Raw genomic sequence first — 14,968 nt, 5'->3', positions numbered from 1 at the left:
TGTTTTAGTTAGAAACATCCATGACAACAAGGTCTCTGGTCAGCTATCAAGTACTTCATCTAATCACAATGCGAGACTAGGCTCGGATGAAGACTACATCAACATGGCTCACAGGCTGGGAAATGAGGTAATGCAGAGAATCAAGGTATCTTGAATTGGATCTTGAACTGGCATATGTGGACTGTTTAAAGGGATGATAAATGTCTTGTGTTCCAACAGGAGAATAACCCCTCCATGAGGGTTGCCACGTTTCCAGTTAAATCACCACAGTCTGTGTGTTCCCCTGCTGGGAGTGAAGAGACTGCAAAAAGTATGCTGCCTTAGCAACAAGTCAATTCTTCATTTTGTGGATCAACAATAATGCACCGCTGTACAACTCATTCTTTGTAAAGATTTATTGTGTGCGCTGATTTTTTCTTGAATTTATTTGTGTTTCAACAGGGTCCAGGCCTCCCCTTATCATGCAGTCCCCTCCACTTGATGTGCCGCCAGGTGCAGCACCTGACCGGCTACTCACCTCTGCCGACCGCAAAAAGAAGCAGAAAGAAAGGAGTAAAGAAGAAACTGAGCATATGGACACAAATGCCTCATATGACATTGTCAGTTCTCCATCAAAAGAGTCCGCCAGGCTGACTTTAAAACTGTCCCGAGTGAAGTTTTCAGACATGGATCAATCTGCAGACCTTCCTCTTAGGCCATGTGTCGACTCAGACCATGAAACTGATTTGATGAATAATAGTAATCAATTGTCAAGGACTGTCCAGGACTTATCACACACAATTGGTGCTGTGGAGCAGGCAAACTGTCAGCAGGTTCCTGTTCGGCCAAATACCAAGGAGTCTGGAGTCGTCAGTGGGGTTGTGTTTGAAGATGCTGAGATAGACACACTTGCAGAGATTGAGAGAATAGAGCGTGAGTCAGCCAGTGAGAGAGAACGGTGGTCTAAAGAAGTCCAGGATAAAGGTATGGTGTGTCGCCCTTTGCCCTGTGCCTTCTTAAATTTTAGTCATGGCTAGATTTGTTTGTGTTTGTAGTAGATCTCAGCTACATTTTTCTTTATTGCAGATAAGCCATTGAAGAAACGGAAGCAAGACTCATATCCTCAGGAATCCGGAGCTGAGTCAAGTGATGGGCCTACTGTACAAGGGGGCAACACTGACAGCAAGTTGACACCCAAGAAGACGAATGCCGCAAGTAACGGTGCCAGTCGGCCTGCTTTGATGGTCAGTATTGATCTGCAGCAAGCTGGCAGAATGATAGGACAGCCTGTAGTGGTCCTGGAAGCACAGAAGTTGTGTGAGGACCACCTACGGCAACTAAAGTCAAAGACTGATGGAAAGGTAGATAAAGTTGTTGAAAACAGACCTGGGATCATCAATCAGCATGCTGACAGCCCCAGGAAGTCTGGCTCAGATGGGCAACCAGAAACCCCCAAACAGAAGCAGGAGGTTCGACGTGAATCCAAACACAGACATGACAGCAAAACTGTCAGTGGCAAGGGACACTCCGTTGACAGACGGCCAGACGCACCACGTCAGAAACATGACAAGCATTCAGACTTGAGCCACAAAGAGGAAAAGAACCACAACAGTCACCGATTGCATGTCAGCCAACCTGAGACTCCAAAAACCATGAGCAAGGCGGAGCGTAACTCCAAACATGGAGAAGACAAAGTCAGGGATAGAGATAGGGCTAAGGACAAAGATAGAGAAAGGGATAAGGATAGAGATAAAGACAGAGAAAGGGTTAAGGACAGAGATAAAGAAAAAGATAGAGATAGAGATAGGGTTAAGGATAAAGATAGAGAAAAGGATAAGGACAGAGATAAAGATAAAGACAGAGAAAGGGTTAAGGACAGAGATAAAGATAGAGATAAGGACAGAGATAAAGAAAAAGATAGAGATAGGGATAAGGACAGAAATAGAGATAAAGATAAGGATAGAGATAAAGACAGAGAAAGGGATAAGGACAAAGATAAAGACAGAGAAAGGGATAAGGACAAAGATAAAGACAGAGAAAGGGATAAGGACAAAGATAAAGACAGAGAAAGGGATAAGGACAAAGAAAAAGATAGGGATAAGGAAAGGGAAAAGAAGCACAAGATGTTGAGGGAAAACTGCAACAGACCCTCTCCTGACCGGCATACTAAACCTGACAGCCCTAGAGTGAAGCAAGACGGAAGCAGAAAATCCACTGACCTCAATGGTCGACAGAGGACAGACAGTTCCAGCCTTCAAAACTCCCAAAATAAGAAAGAGAGGAAAAGTGGGGATGGCAGCATTAGCTGCCCAGCTGGAAACAAACAGCAGTCTTTGGAGACAAATCTTAGTGAGTTCCCCTCGTACCTGCTGGGTGGCAAGTCAGGAAGTCTGAAGAACTTTGTGATTCCTAAATTGAAACGGGATAGAAAAGATAAAGATCCCCAACTTCCAGACCAATTGATAGAGGGCTGGAGCATTCCCCTGGTCAGGCTGGAGAGAGTGTCATTGGTAGATAACTTAAACAAGGGAGCTAAACCTGTTGTTGTGCTCAACAAACTCAGTATTGATGAGGTAAAAAGGATCATTAAGGAAAGCAAGAATGCACCCAGCTCCAGATCCAAGAACTTCTTTGAGAAATCAGGGAGAGGTATGATTTACTTTGTTTATTAAATATGTACGCAAAACTGTAGGGGATGGATATGTGCAATGTGACTGTGCCCAACTTTCGGATTGTTGATTTTAAACCACTGTTTCACAGTGTCATTAGTCCCAAAAAATAGCTGTAGATAAATGAGTTACCGATTGTATTTCTTTTGAAGTATAGATTATTCTGTGCTGAAAACTAACTTCCCTCTTGTGCTTACAGAGATGGTTTTTTGTGAGAAGACGAACAAACGAAAGCACAGCATGATCAGTAAGAAATCCAAGTACACTGAGGTGGATGAACATGAAGATGATGAGAACAATGATGATGACTCTGACAACGAGTGTCAGTATTAAACCCTTAAACTTCATATTTGTCGCACATCAGACTAATAGAAAATCTGTCAAAAGCGCTGTGCTGTCGCCACTTTGGACCGAATATTGTTTTACCATGCAGCAATCCTGAAGATTAAACAATATGTACCTCGAAATAACTTTATATTGTAGTTATTACATTTGATTTATTTATTACAGCAATACGTGGTGCTAAAAGCTTAAATAACTTGATATTTTCTGAATTATAATTTCTCTGTTATTGTTAAAGCTGCAAAGAAAAGGTACAAGAAACATCACAACAAGGCATGGAAGCCGGAAGAGAGGAGGGGTTCTGGTGATCACCGGGGGTCTGGTAGCCGTCACCGTGAACCAAGTGATTCGGATGAAAGCTGTCCACCACCAAGCCTGAGTGACGGTACGTCTTTTTTGCATAGGCAAAAGAAAATATATAAATAAATGTTGTAGACAACCTAGGCAAAAGGCAAAATATTTTAATAAATTATTGTTAAGACAACCTAAATGATCATTTTATCAGAGAATGCAAATTTTGATTCCTGTTTCTGATGGCTGTCATTCAAATCATTGCCACTTGAAACCAGTGATCAGCCAGACCTATTCCCTGGATAGTTGGATTACTACACCCAAGTCTTTCCCCGTTAAATATTCACTGCTTTAGGGTGAGTTGCTGCTGTCAAGGATTTGACTAATGTTTTCTTTTTGTTCAGCTGCCAGAAAATCAAAGAAAAAGGAGAAACAGAAAAACAGGAAAGCATACGATTCCAAGCTGACAACCGAGGGTATTGTGATACTACCACTTTGAGTTATTTTACAAATATGAATGCATTTTAAAACTAAATATTTTTATGAATCAATTTGTTTGCATTTGTTAAACAGAAAAGATGGATTCCTCCACATTTAAGAGATTCACGGCCAGCATGGACAGCATTATTGAGAGCCTTGAGGACGTGGACCTCACTGCCACAGGTAAACATAAAGTGCGGCACAGTTTCCAAAGTTCATGACAATTGCTGAAGTGTTGAGTTTAAAAAAGTTAACTATATAACGTTGTGCCCTCACACAGATGAGGATGAGATACCTGAAGAGCTCTTACTTGGAAAACACCAGTTGAGCGAGCTAGGCAGTGATTCTGCTAAGATCAAAGCTATGGGCATCTTTCACAAGGTTTGTGCAATGTCACATGATTACACTCAGGTTGATATTTAGCTGTTGTAAAGACCATCAATTCACAGCCGCATCGTTGGGAAAGTAATAAATATTTTGTTATACCCACAGTTTCCGTCTAATAAACTGGTGAAAATGTTGAATATCCTGGAGAAGAACATTCAGGACAGCGTCAAACTTTCCACACTAATGAATCATGTAAGTTGCCAGTTGGATATTATTTTTTAGCAGCGGAAGTGATGTTATTTTTCTTACCTGATTTTCGGTTCGAGCTTTCCACCAAGTTTTTTTTTTTTTTTTTTAATTGTTTTTTGAAATCTGTAGGATAATGATTCCATGGATGAGGAGCGGTTGTGGCGTGACCTTATCATGGAGCGGGTGGCTAAGTCTGCTGATGCTTGTCTGACTGCACTCAACATCATGACATCTCCACGCATGCCCAAGGCTGTTTATATAGAGGATGTGATTGAGAGGGTGTTGCAGTACACCAAGTTCCATCTGCAAAACTCTTTGTACCCTCACTATGACCCGGTCTACAGAGTGGGTCAGCACAGTTTTCTTTTGTTCTTCTAAATTGTTCTACAAAATATTGCCAAGATCTTGAGCTTTTTTGTGTTTGCAAATTAGCAAGCTGATTAGGCTGATCCATGTTGATTATCTTTGCACCTATTTAAAAAATAGCTCTAAATGGGGGAGCACCATTGTTAAAAATTGGCGTTGGTAATTTGCTGCTGATGTTTAAAGTGGTTTACTTATCTTTTATTCAACTCTTATTTTCCCTTTATCTTCCTAACCTAAGGTGGCATGCATACTTCAAAGTCCAAGAGAGCAAAGAGTTCCACCCACAAACAGAAGGTGGTAGTCATGCTCTACAACAAAGTGTGTGATATTGTCAGCAACATCGCAGAGCTCCTGGAGATCCAGCTGTTAACTGACACCACTATTCTCCAGGTGAGACTCTTAATCTGGTCTGACGTCATTCAAATTCATGACCCCATTTAACCTTTGACTCTTGATTTCTAACATACCTGACTGCTTTTGTGCCTGACTTTCAGGTGTCCACCCTGGGTATTACACCTTTTTTCGTGGAGAATGTCAGTGAACTGCAGTTATGTGCGATCACACTAGTGACAGCAGTAAGTCTGCCATGGCATGCAATTTTCGAATTATTTTAGCAGTGAATTTTGCTATTGTTTTTTTCCGATAACACGCTCCTGCACAACATCTTGTTATGTTTTGATTAAGTTCTTTGAATTGTACTCTTCCGCAGGTGTTCTCTCGTTACGAGAAGCACAGGCAGCTCATTCTTGAAGAGATCTTCACCTCCCTGGCTAGACTGCCTACTAGTAAACGCAGTTTAAGGAACTTCAGGTAACTACATCTTAAATTAAAATTTGCTCAATAAAATTGCATGAATTAAGAAATTGATCATTGAAGTCCTCTGCTCAGTAAACCTAACGATACTTATGTCTCATAATCCCCCAGGCTAAACAGCACTGATTCGGATGGAGAGCCCCTGTATATCCAGATGGTCACAGCACTCGTTCTTCAGCTCATCCAGTGTGTGGTTCACCTTCCCTCAGAGAGGGATGCAGAGGATGAACATAATAAGAAGGTTACTACCAAGATTGAACTGATATAAACCACATTTATCTAATAAGGTGTTTTGATTTAGAGATTGTTTTACATATTGGGTACTTTTTTCTAGATGGATAAAGATGTCTTTATCACAAACACTTATGAAACTGCCATGAGGACAGCTCAGAACTTCCTATCAGTGTTTCTCAAAAAGTAAGTCATTGATCTGAAGACTATTAAAGGGGGGATATTAAAACTGAGTGTCCTTACACTTTTTCTTCTGCTGTTCAAACACATATTATAATAAAAGATTGTATTCTGTACGTGTCAGGTGTGGCAGTAAGCAGGGAGAGGAGGACTACAGGCCCCTGTTTGAGAAGTTTGTTCATGATCTGCTGTCCACAGTCAACAGGCCTGAGTGGCCTGCAGCGGAACTGCTGCTCAGTTTACTGGGCCGGCTGTTGGTAAGTAGCATACCCCACTCCAAAGTCTCATCACCCATCATCTGTCCAGCAGAAACAGCTGCTGATGTTTGTTTTCGTTGTGACCTTCCCTTTCCCCTTCTTGTGCTCCAGGTGCACCAGTTCAGTAACAAGCAAACAGAAATGGCGCTCAGGGTGGCATCGCTGGACTACCTCGGCACTGTCGCTTCTCGCCTGCGTAAAGACGCTGTCACTAGCAAAATGGACCAAAAGGCTATTGACCGCATCCTTAAAGAGGTAGACTAGATAATTACTGACTTATTATAACCGATGCAAATTAACAGATCGTGTTGAACTGCTTTTGAGATGCTCCTGGCTTATTGATCTTACAGACTGAAGGTAGTGATGAGATCCAGCAACTCCAGAAGGCCTTGCTGGACTTCCTAAATGAGAACATGGAGACAGATCCCTCTCTAGTGGTGAGTGTTTCATTTTCGTGTAGCTGTGTATTTACATACTGTAAATCATTATGGTCACATTGATGATTCCTTAAGGACTGGATGCTCATTGTATACATGCAGTAATATGCACTCCTTGTACTCCTGTTACTTAAAACTGTGTCTGCTTGACACAGATGTATTCCATGGTTCCTTGGTGTCAAACTGGTATTCAGCTCTATAGTGTGCCTTAAATGTTCAGCGTTTTTCATTACATATGTATGCATTTCTTTCATATAGTTTTCCAGGAAGTTTTATATTGCCCAGTGGTTCAGGGACACTATAAGCGAGGCAGAGAAAGCGATGAAGTCTCAAAATGACGATGAGGACTTGAAAGGTCGACATCATTCCATGGACGTTGACTCAACTGAGGAGATTATGCAGAGGGCTGAGACACGAAAGAAATTCCTGCGCAAGGTCATGAAGACGTCCCCATCACATTTCAGTTCTCTGGGGTAAATAATACTTCACTCTGGATCATTGCACCAATTTGTTACACAGTTTGACTTTTTCACCAATCCTGGTATTAAACGGTCCTCTTGACTTTTCTTTCAGGATAAACTCCAACACAGTGGACTATGTGGACTCATGTCTGATTGTCAGATATCTGGCCTCCATGAGGCCGTTTGCACAGAGCTTTGATATTTATTTATCACAAGTAAGAGGATTAAATCAAATGAACGTCAGTGAGAGATTGTATTGTGCTGGCTGTCACAAACATTTTTTCTCTTACTGTTTCTCTTGTATAGATTCTGAGAGTGCTGGGTGAGAGTGCTATCGCAGTCAGAACTAAAGCCATGAAGTGTCTGTCTGAGGTAGTAGCTGTGGATCCAAGTATTCTGGCACGGGTAAGTCATCCTGTATTGGCTGCTACACATCGCTCAGACCACTGGATTGATATCACTCAATGTTTTTTTGTTTGTTTTCTTTTACCGATAAAAACATAATTTCTTTGGAAAATAAATTATGTTTTTATCGGTCCTAACGGGACATTCTGTTATAGCCTGTAGAGTGTTAGCCTGGTGTTGTGGCATTACCAGGCAATTTGCCAGTTTACCACAGTCACACTTGCAGCCATAAGATTTAGTAATGTTTATCTGTGCTTGACTAATCTCCCTTATTTGCTTTGCAGTTGGATATGCAGCGTGGGGTTCACTGTCGTCTCATGGACAACTCCACCAGTGTGCGAGAGGCAGCCGTGGAGCTACTTGGCCGTTTTGTGCTAAGTCGACCGGAGCTCATTGAGCAGTACTATGACATGCTCATTGAAAGGATATTGGTAAAAAAAAGCTTCCCTCTTCACCTTTATTTAAAACCTTACTGTGAGCTTCTGTACCATACAGAAATGTAACCGTTTTTTACCAGGTGGTAAAGTTTAAATTGATTTGGCCACATCACGTGCCCTCTTAGGGGTTTGTGGAAAGGAATAGGCAACATGTATCATAAGACAGACTCAAGTGGAAGTTGACTTTAGCAAACTGACAAAAAAGTTGATTTAAAGTGCAAAAGTTCAGCCGAGGTTAAATAATCTTTTTCCCACACTGCCACCTAAAGATCAAATGAAGAATTGCAACCATTTGGCAGTTAAAAGTACAATTGAGGAATGTATTTCTTCTTGTCTATATTGAGTTACCCATTTCGTCTTTCCACAGGACACCGGTATTAGTGTAAGGAAGAGGGTCATAAAGATCTTGAGGGATATTTGCCTGGAGCAGCCTGACTTCCACAAGGTCACCGAGATGTGTGTCAGGATGATCCGAAGGGTCAACGATGAAGAGGGGATCAAGGTTTGTGTTTATTTTTCTGTGAGTGCTGCTTACAAGTGTTAGTTTTTAGTTTTTGATATACAGCTTATATACATAAATATGTTTTTTACCATGCAGAAACTAGTGAACGAGACATTCCAGAAAATATGGTTCACCCCCACACCCAGTCATGACAAAAATGCCATGACCCGGAAGATCCTGAACATTACAGATGTGGTGCGTACTACCTAGGCTTGTGACAAAAAAAGTTCATCATCCAAATAAGAAATATTTTGGTGTAATCTGACTCATGTCATGTTTTGATTTCATCCCAGGTGTTGGCATGTAAAGACACAGGCTATGACTGGTTTGAGCAGCTTCTCCAAAATGTGAGTTGTTTAACTTGTATGGCTGTTTGATATCTCAACTTCATCTTGTGGGTCTTTATGATAGCTAAGCTGGTATGTACATATGTTGTCGGGCATCTTATCTAACTTCTGCATGACCTCTGTTTAGCTACTGAAGTCAGAAGAGCAAGCTTCGTACAAACCTGCCAAGAAGGCCTGTGTTCAGTTGGTGGACAATCTAGTGGAACACATACTGAAATATGAGGAGTCTCTTGCAGGTAATACAAATAAGTGTAATAGTATGTTTGCTTACAAAATTTGTATTGCATTGTTATTGTGTTAAACATTACTGTGCTGCGACAAATGTCATTGTTTTCTGCTTTAATGTTTCAGACTGTGAGGACAAAGGGGATAACTCAGGTCGTCTGGTATCATGCATCACCACTCTCTACCTGTTCAGCAAGATCAGAGCACAGTTAATGGTCAAACATGCCATGACTATGCAGCCCTACTTGACCACCAAGTGCAATGTAAGTGCAACATCATTTTGTTTATTATGTTTTACTCGTATCACAAATTATTTGTTGAGTCTGTTGCCCACAGGACAAAAATGAATAACACCAACTTTTATGTTGTGCTGTAGAGCCATCTAGTGGCAGCTAAATGAAATCAACACAGGGTCCGTAAAACACACACATTCAGGAGCTAAAAGGGGGAATACAATTAATAAAGCAATTAGTCGTTATACGTAAGTTATTTTCCACCTCAGCTATTGACCGAGCAGCTGTCTCTGTATCGACATTTCAGACTCAGAATGACTTCATGGTGATATGTAATGTGGCAAAGATCCTGGAGCTGGTCGTGCCTCTGATGGAGCACCCAAGTGAGACTTTCCTCACTACCATAGAAGAAGACCTGATGAAGCTCATCATCAAATACGGCATGACGGTCAGTGTCGTTCACAGATAGCTCTAAAAAAACATGAACAACATGGATGTAAAACTACTCCTCTGAACATACAGATTTTATTTGAACATTATGTCATTTTTTGTGTCCGCTTCGCAGGTTGTACAGCACTGCGTAAGCTGTCTTGGTGCTGTTGTCAACAAGGTCACGCACAACTACAAGTTTGTCTGGGCTTGTTTCAATCGCTACTATGGTAAGGCTTACTATATATACATCCATTTTTAATATAAACATAAATGTCCTTATACCAGAATTATTATAAACCTTGATATGGAATGATTTGCATTTGATATTTTAATAACATGTCGATGGGGCTTGTAATTATCAACCTGTTCATTTACCTTTAAATGAGAAGTTACATTATGCTCATGTAACCGCATTATACTCATGTCTCAATTCACATCCAAATAAAAAATTTTATTGAACACACACCAGTTAGTGTTTTATTGTCAACATTCTTTGTTAGTTCACTGTAGAAGAACATAGTTAGTTTTCACTGCCCACATGTATTATTCTATAGGAGCTCTGGCAAAACTGAAGACACAGCACCAAGAGGACCCCAACAGCTCCACTCTGGTTACTAACAAACCTACTCTCCTGCGCTCACTCTTCACTGTGGGGGCTCTCTGCCGGCACTTTGATTTTGACCAAGAGGAGTTTAAGGGTTCTAACAAGGTAAACACCGGCAATTTGCTTAAACTATGTGAGCAGGACTAACTGTTGAACCTGTTTTGATGACTGACTCACTTTCTTCCACTGTGTCTCTTAGATTGTCATCAAAGACAAGGTGTTGGAGCTTCTGTTGTACTTCACCACTCATAACGATGAAGAGGTCCAGATCAAGGCCATCATAGGTCTAGGTATGTTGCACCTCATGTCAGACTAACATAAGATGCAATTACTGTCTTTTATACTGTTATTTATTGTTTTCTTTTTTTGTCCTTGGCTTAAGTTTTTTCCGAATTGATTCTAATAATTTTCATTTGTCTCAAGGCTTCCAGTTCATCATGCACCCAGAGCTCATGTTTGTGCAGGATGTGAAGGTTCTGTATAACAACACTCTGTCAGATGAAAACAGTTCGGTCAGTCTGAAGATCCAGGTGCTAAAAAACCTGCAGACTTACTTGCAAGAGGAGGACTCTCGAATGCAGGAGGCAGATCGCGAATGTAAGTTTAACAAATCCATTTTATACTTAGGTGACTAAGATTAGAACTGTATGTTCAGCAGTGTTAATCTACATTGTTTATTATGTAGAACATCCTCAGAACGATTCAGCTGATGTTTTTTTTTGTTGTTCAGGGAAGAACCAATCCAAGCAGGAGGATCTGAAAGAAATGGGGGATATATCATCAGGTATGAGCAGCTCCATAATGCAGATTTACCTGAAGCAGGTGCTGGAGTCTTTCTTCCACTCACAGTCCACTGCTCGGCACTTTGCCCTGAATGTCATTACACTGACTCTCAGCCAGGGCCTCGTCCATCCTGTACAGGTATGTTCACAGTCTCACCCAAGACTAAGATATATAAAGTACCTCTTACAAGCAATATCTGTGTGTGATTTTCTTTTATCTCATAGTTGCAACATTCTCTGCTGTTTTGAATGCATCATGAGCTATTCACAGATTTGGTAAACATTTTTTTTTTAGTGTGTGCCCTACTTGATTGCCATGGGAACAGACCCTGAGCCAACCATGAAGAACAAAGCCGATCAACAGCTGGCGGAGATTGACAAGAAATACTCAGGCTTCATCCATGTGAGTGGCTCGCTGGTTTATGATTGCCAGGACGAGGTGTAAAAGTGTATATTGACGGTTTGCTTTAACAGCGTCTATGGGCAGTGTGGGTATATTTTATTATGGCGGGAGAATTTTAAACAGTTAACGCTTCACAACACTTTAAATGCTATGAGCAAGGAAAACGTATTGTTACTTAAGGTTACAGAAGCATAGAAACATATTTCTTTATATATGTTTGTTATATATATATATATATATATATATATATATATATATATATATAAAAAAAAAAACATATATAACATTTCATATTGTACTGTACTGTAGTTCAAGTTCAGCTGATCCTAGACTTGTAGTCTAGGAAATACAGGCTTCACAAAAATCGTATTCATGGGTAGGATTACAACCATCATCATTTTATCTACATACATGCTAAGTTGTATCTCTCTTTGAATTCACAGATGAAGGCCGTAGCAGGGTTGAAGATGTCTTATCAGGTACAACAGGCCATAAATGGATCCAAAGGCGCAGTGATTCGAGGTTTTCGTCACGATGACTCAGACTCTGCTCTCTGCTCTCATCTCTACACTTTGGTCCGAGGGAACCGACAACACAGACGGGCTTTCCTCATTTCCCTGCTCAACCTGTTTGATGACAGCTCCGTAAGTTCACCTTTCTCCTTCTCTGTGTGTTGATGTGTAGGCTTGTGTGTCTCCAACCAGCCGCTATCCAAGCTTCAATGCTGGTCACGAAGTTTTACATTTTGTCCTCTGCAGAAAACCGAGGTGAACATGCTGTTGTTCATAGCAGACAACTTGGCCTGCTTCCCCTACCAGACCCAGGAGGAGCCTCTTTTCATCATGCACCATATAGATATTACTCTGTCTGTCTCTGGTAGCAATCTGCTCCAGTCTTTCAAGGAGGTGAGAAACTTTGTTAAAATTTGTATATGACTTTAACTTTTAGTTGTTTTGTTCATCATGGGATGAAAATCCAATCTTGTGTAATATATCCGCTGTATATTTGGTCTGTGTTTGAGAGGTTTTGTTCTCTGTGCAGTCTTTACGGAAAGAGCCTGTACAGCAGGAAAAGAAGATGGAGACAAAAAAGAAGAAGAAAAAGAAGAAGAAGAAGAAGAAGCTTCAGAGGAGAAAACACAGCTCTGATGAGGATGATGACGACGAGGACGATGAGCAGAGCAGTAGCTCATCCAGCAGCAGTGATGAGGATGATGAGGATGATGAGGTGGTCCACAGGCGAAAAAAAACCTGCAGCTTGTGATTCTGACGGTGACATGGAAGATGAGGATGTAGTGATGGACCGTCTACCCGAAAACTCCATTCCTCTGCTGGACTTTGCCAGTTCTTCACAGGGTATTCTGCTGCTGCTGGTGCTAAAACAACATCTGAAGAATCTGTATGGCTTCTCAGACAGGTAGGCCACAGCAAAAATGCCAGTCAATAAATCTTTCATCAACTCTTTCTTAGTAGTGCAGTCGTTTGCATGACACAAACTCAACCAAACTTTTTTCTTTGCGTCACAGCAAAATCCAGAAATATTCCCCGACGGAGTCTGCCAAAGTGTACGACAAGGCAGTTAACAGGAAATCCAAGGTGCACTTCAACCCTCGACAGACACTGAATTACCTGAAGAGTGACCTAGCCAACACGGATCTCAGCCACGACACCAAGAGGAACATTGTGAAACAGTATTTGGATGTAAGCATTCTGTGCTACGTTACGAGTTTATGTATGTATTTTTTTCAGTCTCAGGAATATGAGTAATATGTCGCTTTTATCTATTAGTTCAAGGTTCTGATGGAGCACTTGGATCGTGACGAAGAGGACGAGGAGGGTGAAGCAAGTGCTAATGCCAGAAACAAAGCCATTACTTCACTGCTGAAGGTCCCAAAATCTTTGAACCACAACCACCATAATCACACTCCTCCAGTGGAGACAGACGAGGAGGAGAGTGAGGATGAAGAGCCCCCTTCGGTAGGAATTTTAAAACTTTAGAGTCAAGATTACCCATAGGATTTCCATGTTAACTCACCTGTAATCAAAACTATTTCTGCATATAAACTGTTAACTCTGGGCATTAGTGAGGTCATGTGGATATCATATCCCATTTAAGGTACACAACAGAAGGGTGGATGCGGGTTAATAAGAAAGAGAAGAGAAAATGTTATACTCCGTTTAAAATATATATTCTGTATACCTAAACCGAATGTCAATATGACATTATATGACCTTCTAATGCCTATCACCTTCACAAACCTCATAGCGGTGTTTATGGATTTTACGTTTCACCTCATTGTTGTAGAGAGCCGATCAACTCTGCTGGCATTTCTACTGCAGCTGCTGTTCACACATTATCCCAACATGGAATATGTCTGTAAGATTTCTGTGTAATGCTTCCTGTGCAAGAAGGGTTTCTTCGTGTCGGAAAACACTCTGCTTCTTCTGTCCACAGCGAAAACCAAGGAAAGGCAAGGAGTCCGCAGAGGATACAGGTCACCTGAATGAGAGAGTAAAGGCCATGGACGTCATTGCCATCTGCTGTCCCAAATACAAAGACAGACCACAGATTGCCAGGGTCATCCAGAGGATCAAAACTGGCTACAGTATACACTGGATGACTGGATCTTATTCTGGGCCCTGGGCTGAGGTAAAGAAACGGGACGGTCGCAAAAAGGTGCCTTGGGTTGACACTATCAAGGAGTCAGACATTATTTACAAGAAAATAGTTTTGACAAGTGGACACAAGCTGACGAACAAAGTGGCACAGACGTTACGGGCGCTATACGCTGCCAAGGACGGGGACTAAAAGAATGAATCAACTGAAATTACTCAGACAGACACCCCTCACAGCCCAAATCTATGTGGATCCAATATGTTACAGAGAGAAAATGAAACATCTTTAGTTTTAAGGACCAGATGGAGGAAGAGTATTGTGAACACTGATCTGTTTTAATACAGACATGTTTAAGTTAAACCCAAGAAAAACATAAGAAGGAAATGTTTAGGAAAACATTGTGTGGGAGTTCCTTCGCTGTTGTGCAGCAACTTCGTTGTTTGATTTTTACTCCCACTGTATCATAGTTTAACTAAACACATGTTTATATCTGAACATAATTCTGTAAAAAAAAAAAAAAACTGAATGTTGGAAATTAGTGTATTGATGATGTTCTTAATAAAGTGTTTTTGGAGTTTAAACTAACACCAGATGGATTTATTCACTATTCATTGTTGACCTGAGCTCCAGGTCAATAATGAAGCTCCAACAACTTTTATCTTTCTTTTTTTTTTCTTGCTTTGAACATTTTGTTGTTTACCCACACTGTGTAATGGAGTATCTTTGATATAATTTATTTATGTCAAGAGCAGTGCAGTATCTGTGCCTATATGCAGGGGAAGTTATATTGTTTTTAATATAGATTTTGATGTTATACTGTAGAACACAGCAAGAAAAAAGTGATCCCTCGCTCTTCTGGTGGAACAAATACTGCAATAAATTTTTCTTATGTCTTTGTTA

At 40.9% G+C, this 14,968-nt stretch overlaps 1 protein-coding gene across 1 annotated transcript in view; it reads left to right on the top strand.

The window, feature by feature from the left end:
* LOC114571120 (nipped-B-like protein) overlaps positions 1-14,968 on the top strand; it is a 21,504-nt gene extending 6,536 nt beyond the window's left edge. The window contains 42 exon segments of the mRNA XM_028601930.1: positions 9-127; positions 220-310; positions 442-963; positions 1,066-2,628; positions 2,848-2,970; positions 3,229-3,375; positions 3,686-3,757; positions 3,855-3,944; positions 4,042-4,142; positions 4,254-4,340; positions 4,467-4,686; positions 4,942-5,093; positions 5,198-5,278; positions 5,413-5,513; positions 5,628-5,757; positions 5,851-5,933; positions 6,052-6,184; positions 6,296-6,439; positions 6,535-6,621; positions 6,880-7,094; positions 7,195-7,297; positions 7,389-7,487; positions 7,772-7,918; positions 8,292-8,426; positions 8,523-8,621; positions 8,720-8,773; positions 8,901-9,009; positions 9,125-9,261; positions 9,539-9,679; positions 9,797-9,890; positions 10,218-10,372; positions 10,467-10,557; positions 10,691-10,864; positions 10,998-11,188; positions 11,345-11,452; positions 11,896-12,096; positions 12,211-12,357; positions 12,494-12,702; positions 12,704-12,868; positions 12,978-13,152; positions 13,240-13,428; positions 13,907-14,968. Of these exon segments, the coding sequence (XP_028457731.1) occupies positions 9-127; positions 220-310; positions 442-963; positions 1,066-2,628; positions 2,848-2,970; positions 3,229-3,375; positions 3,686-3,757; positions 3,855-3,944; positions 4,042-4,142; positions 4,254-4,340; positions 4,467-4,686; positions 4,942-5,093; positions 5,198-5,278; positions 5,413-5,513; positions 5,628-5,757; positions 5,851-5,933; positions 6,052-6,184; positions 6,296-6,439; positions 6,535-6,621; positions 6,880-7,094; positions 7,195-7,297; positions 7,389-7,487; positions 7,772-7,918; positions 8,292-8,426; positions 8,523-8,621; positions 8,720-8,773; positions 8,901-9,009; positions 9,125-9,261; positions 9,539-9,679; positions 9,797-9,890; positions 10,218-10,372; positions 10,467-10,557; positions 10,691-10,864; positions 10,998-11,188; positions 11,345-11,452; positions 11,896-12,096; positions 12,211-12,357; positions 12,494-12,702; positions 12,704-12,868; positions 12,978-13,152; positions 13,240-13,428; positions 13,907-14,260 (7,538 nt within the window). The 3' untranslated portion in view covers positions 14,261-14,968.

The sequence above is a fragment of the Perca flavescens genome, chromosome 16, assembly GCF_004354835.1.
Source record: "Perca flavescens isolate YP-PL-M2 chromosome 16, PFLA_1.0, whole genome shotgun sequence".
In the NCBI taxonomy this organism is placed as follows: domain Eukaryota; kingdom Metazoa; phylum Chordata; class Actinopteri; order Perciformes; family Percidae; genus Perca; species Perca flavescens.
This window is presented reverse-complemented; position numbering and strand designations above follow the sequence as displayed.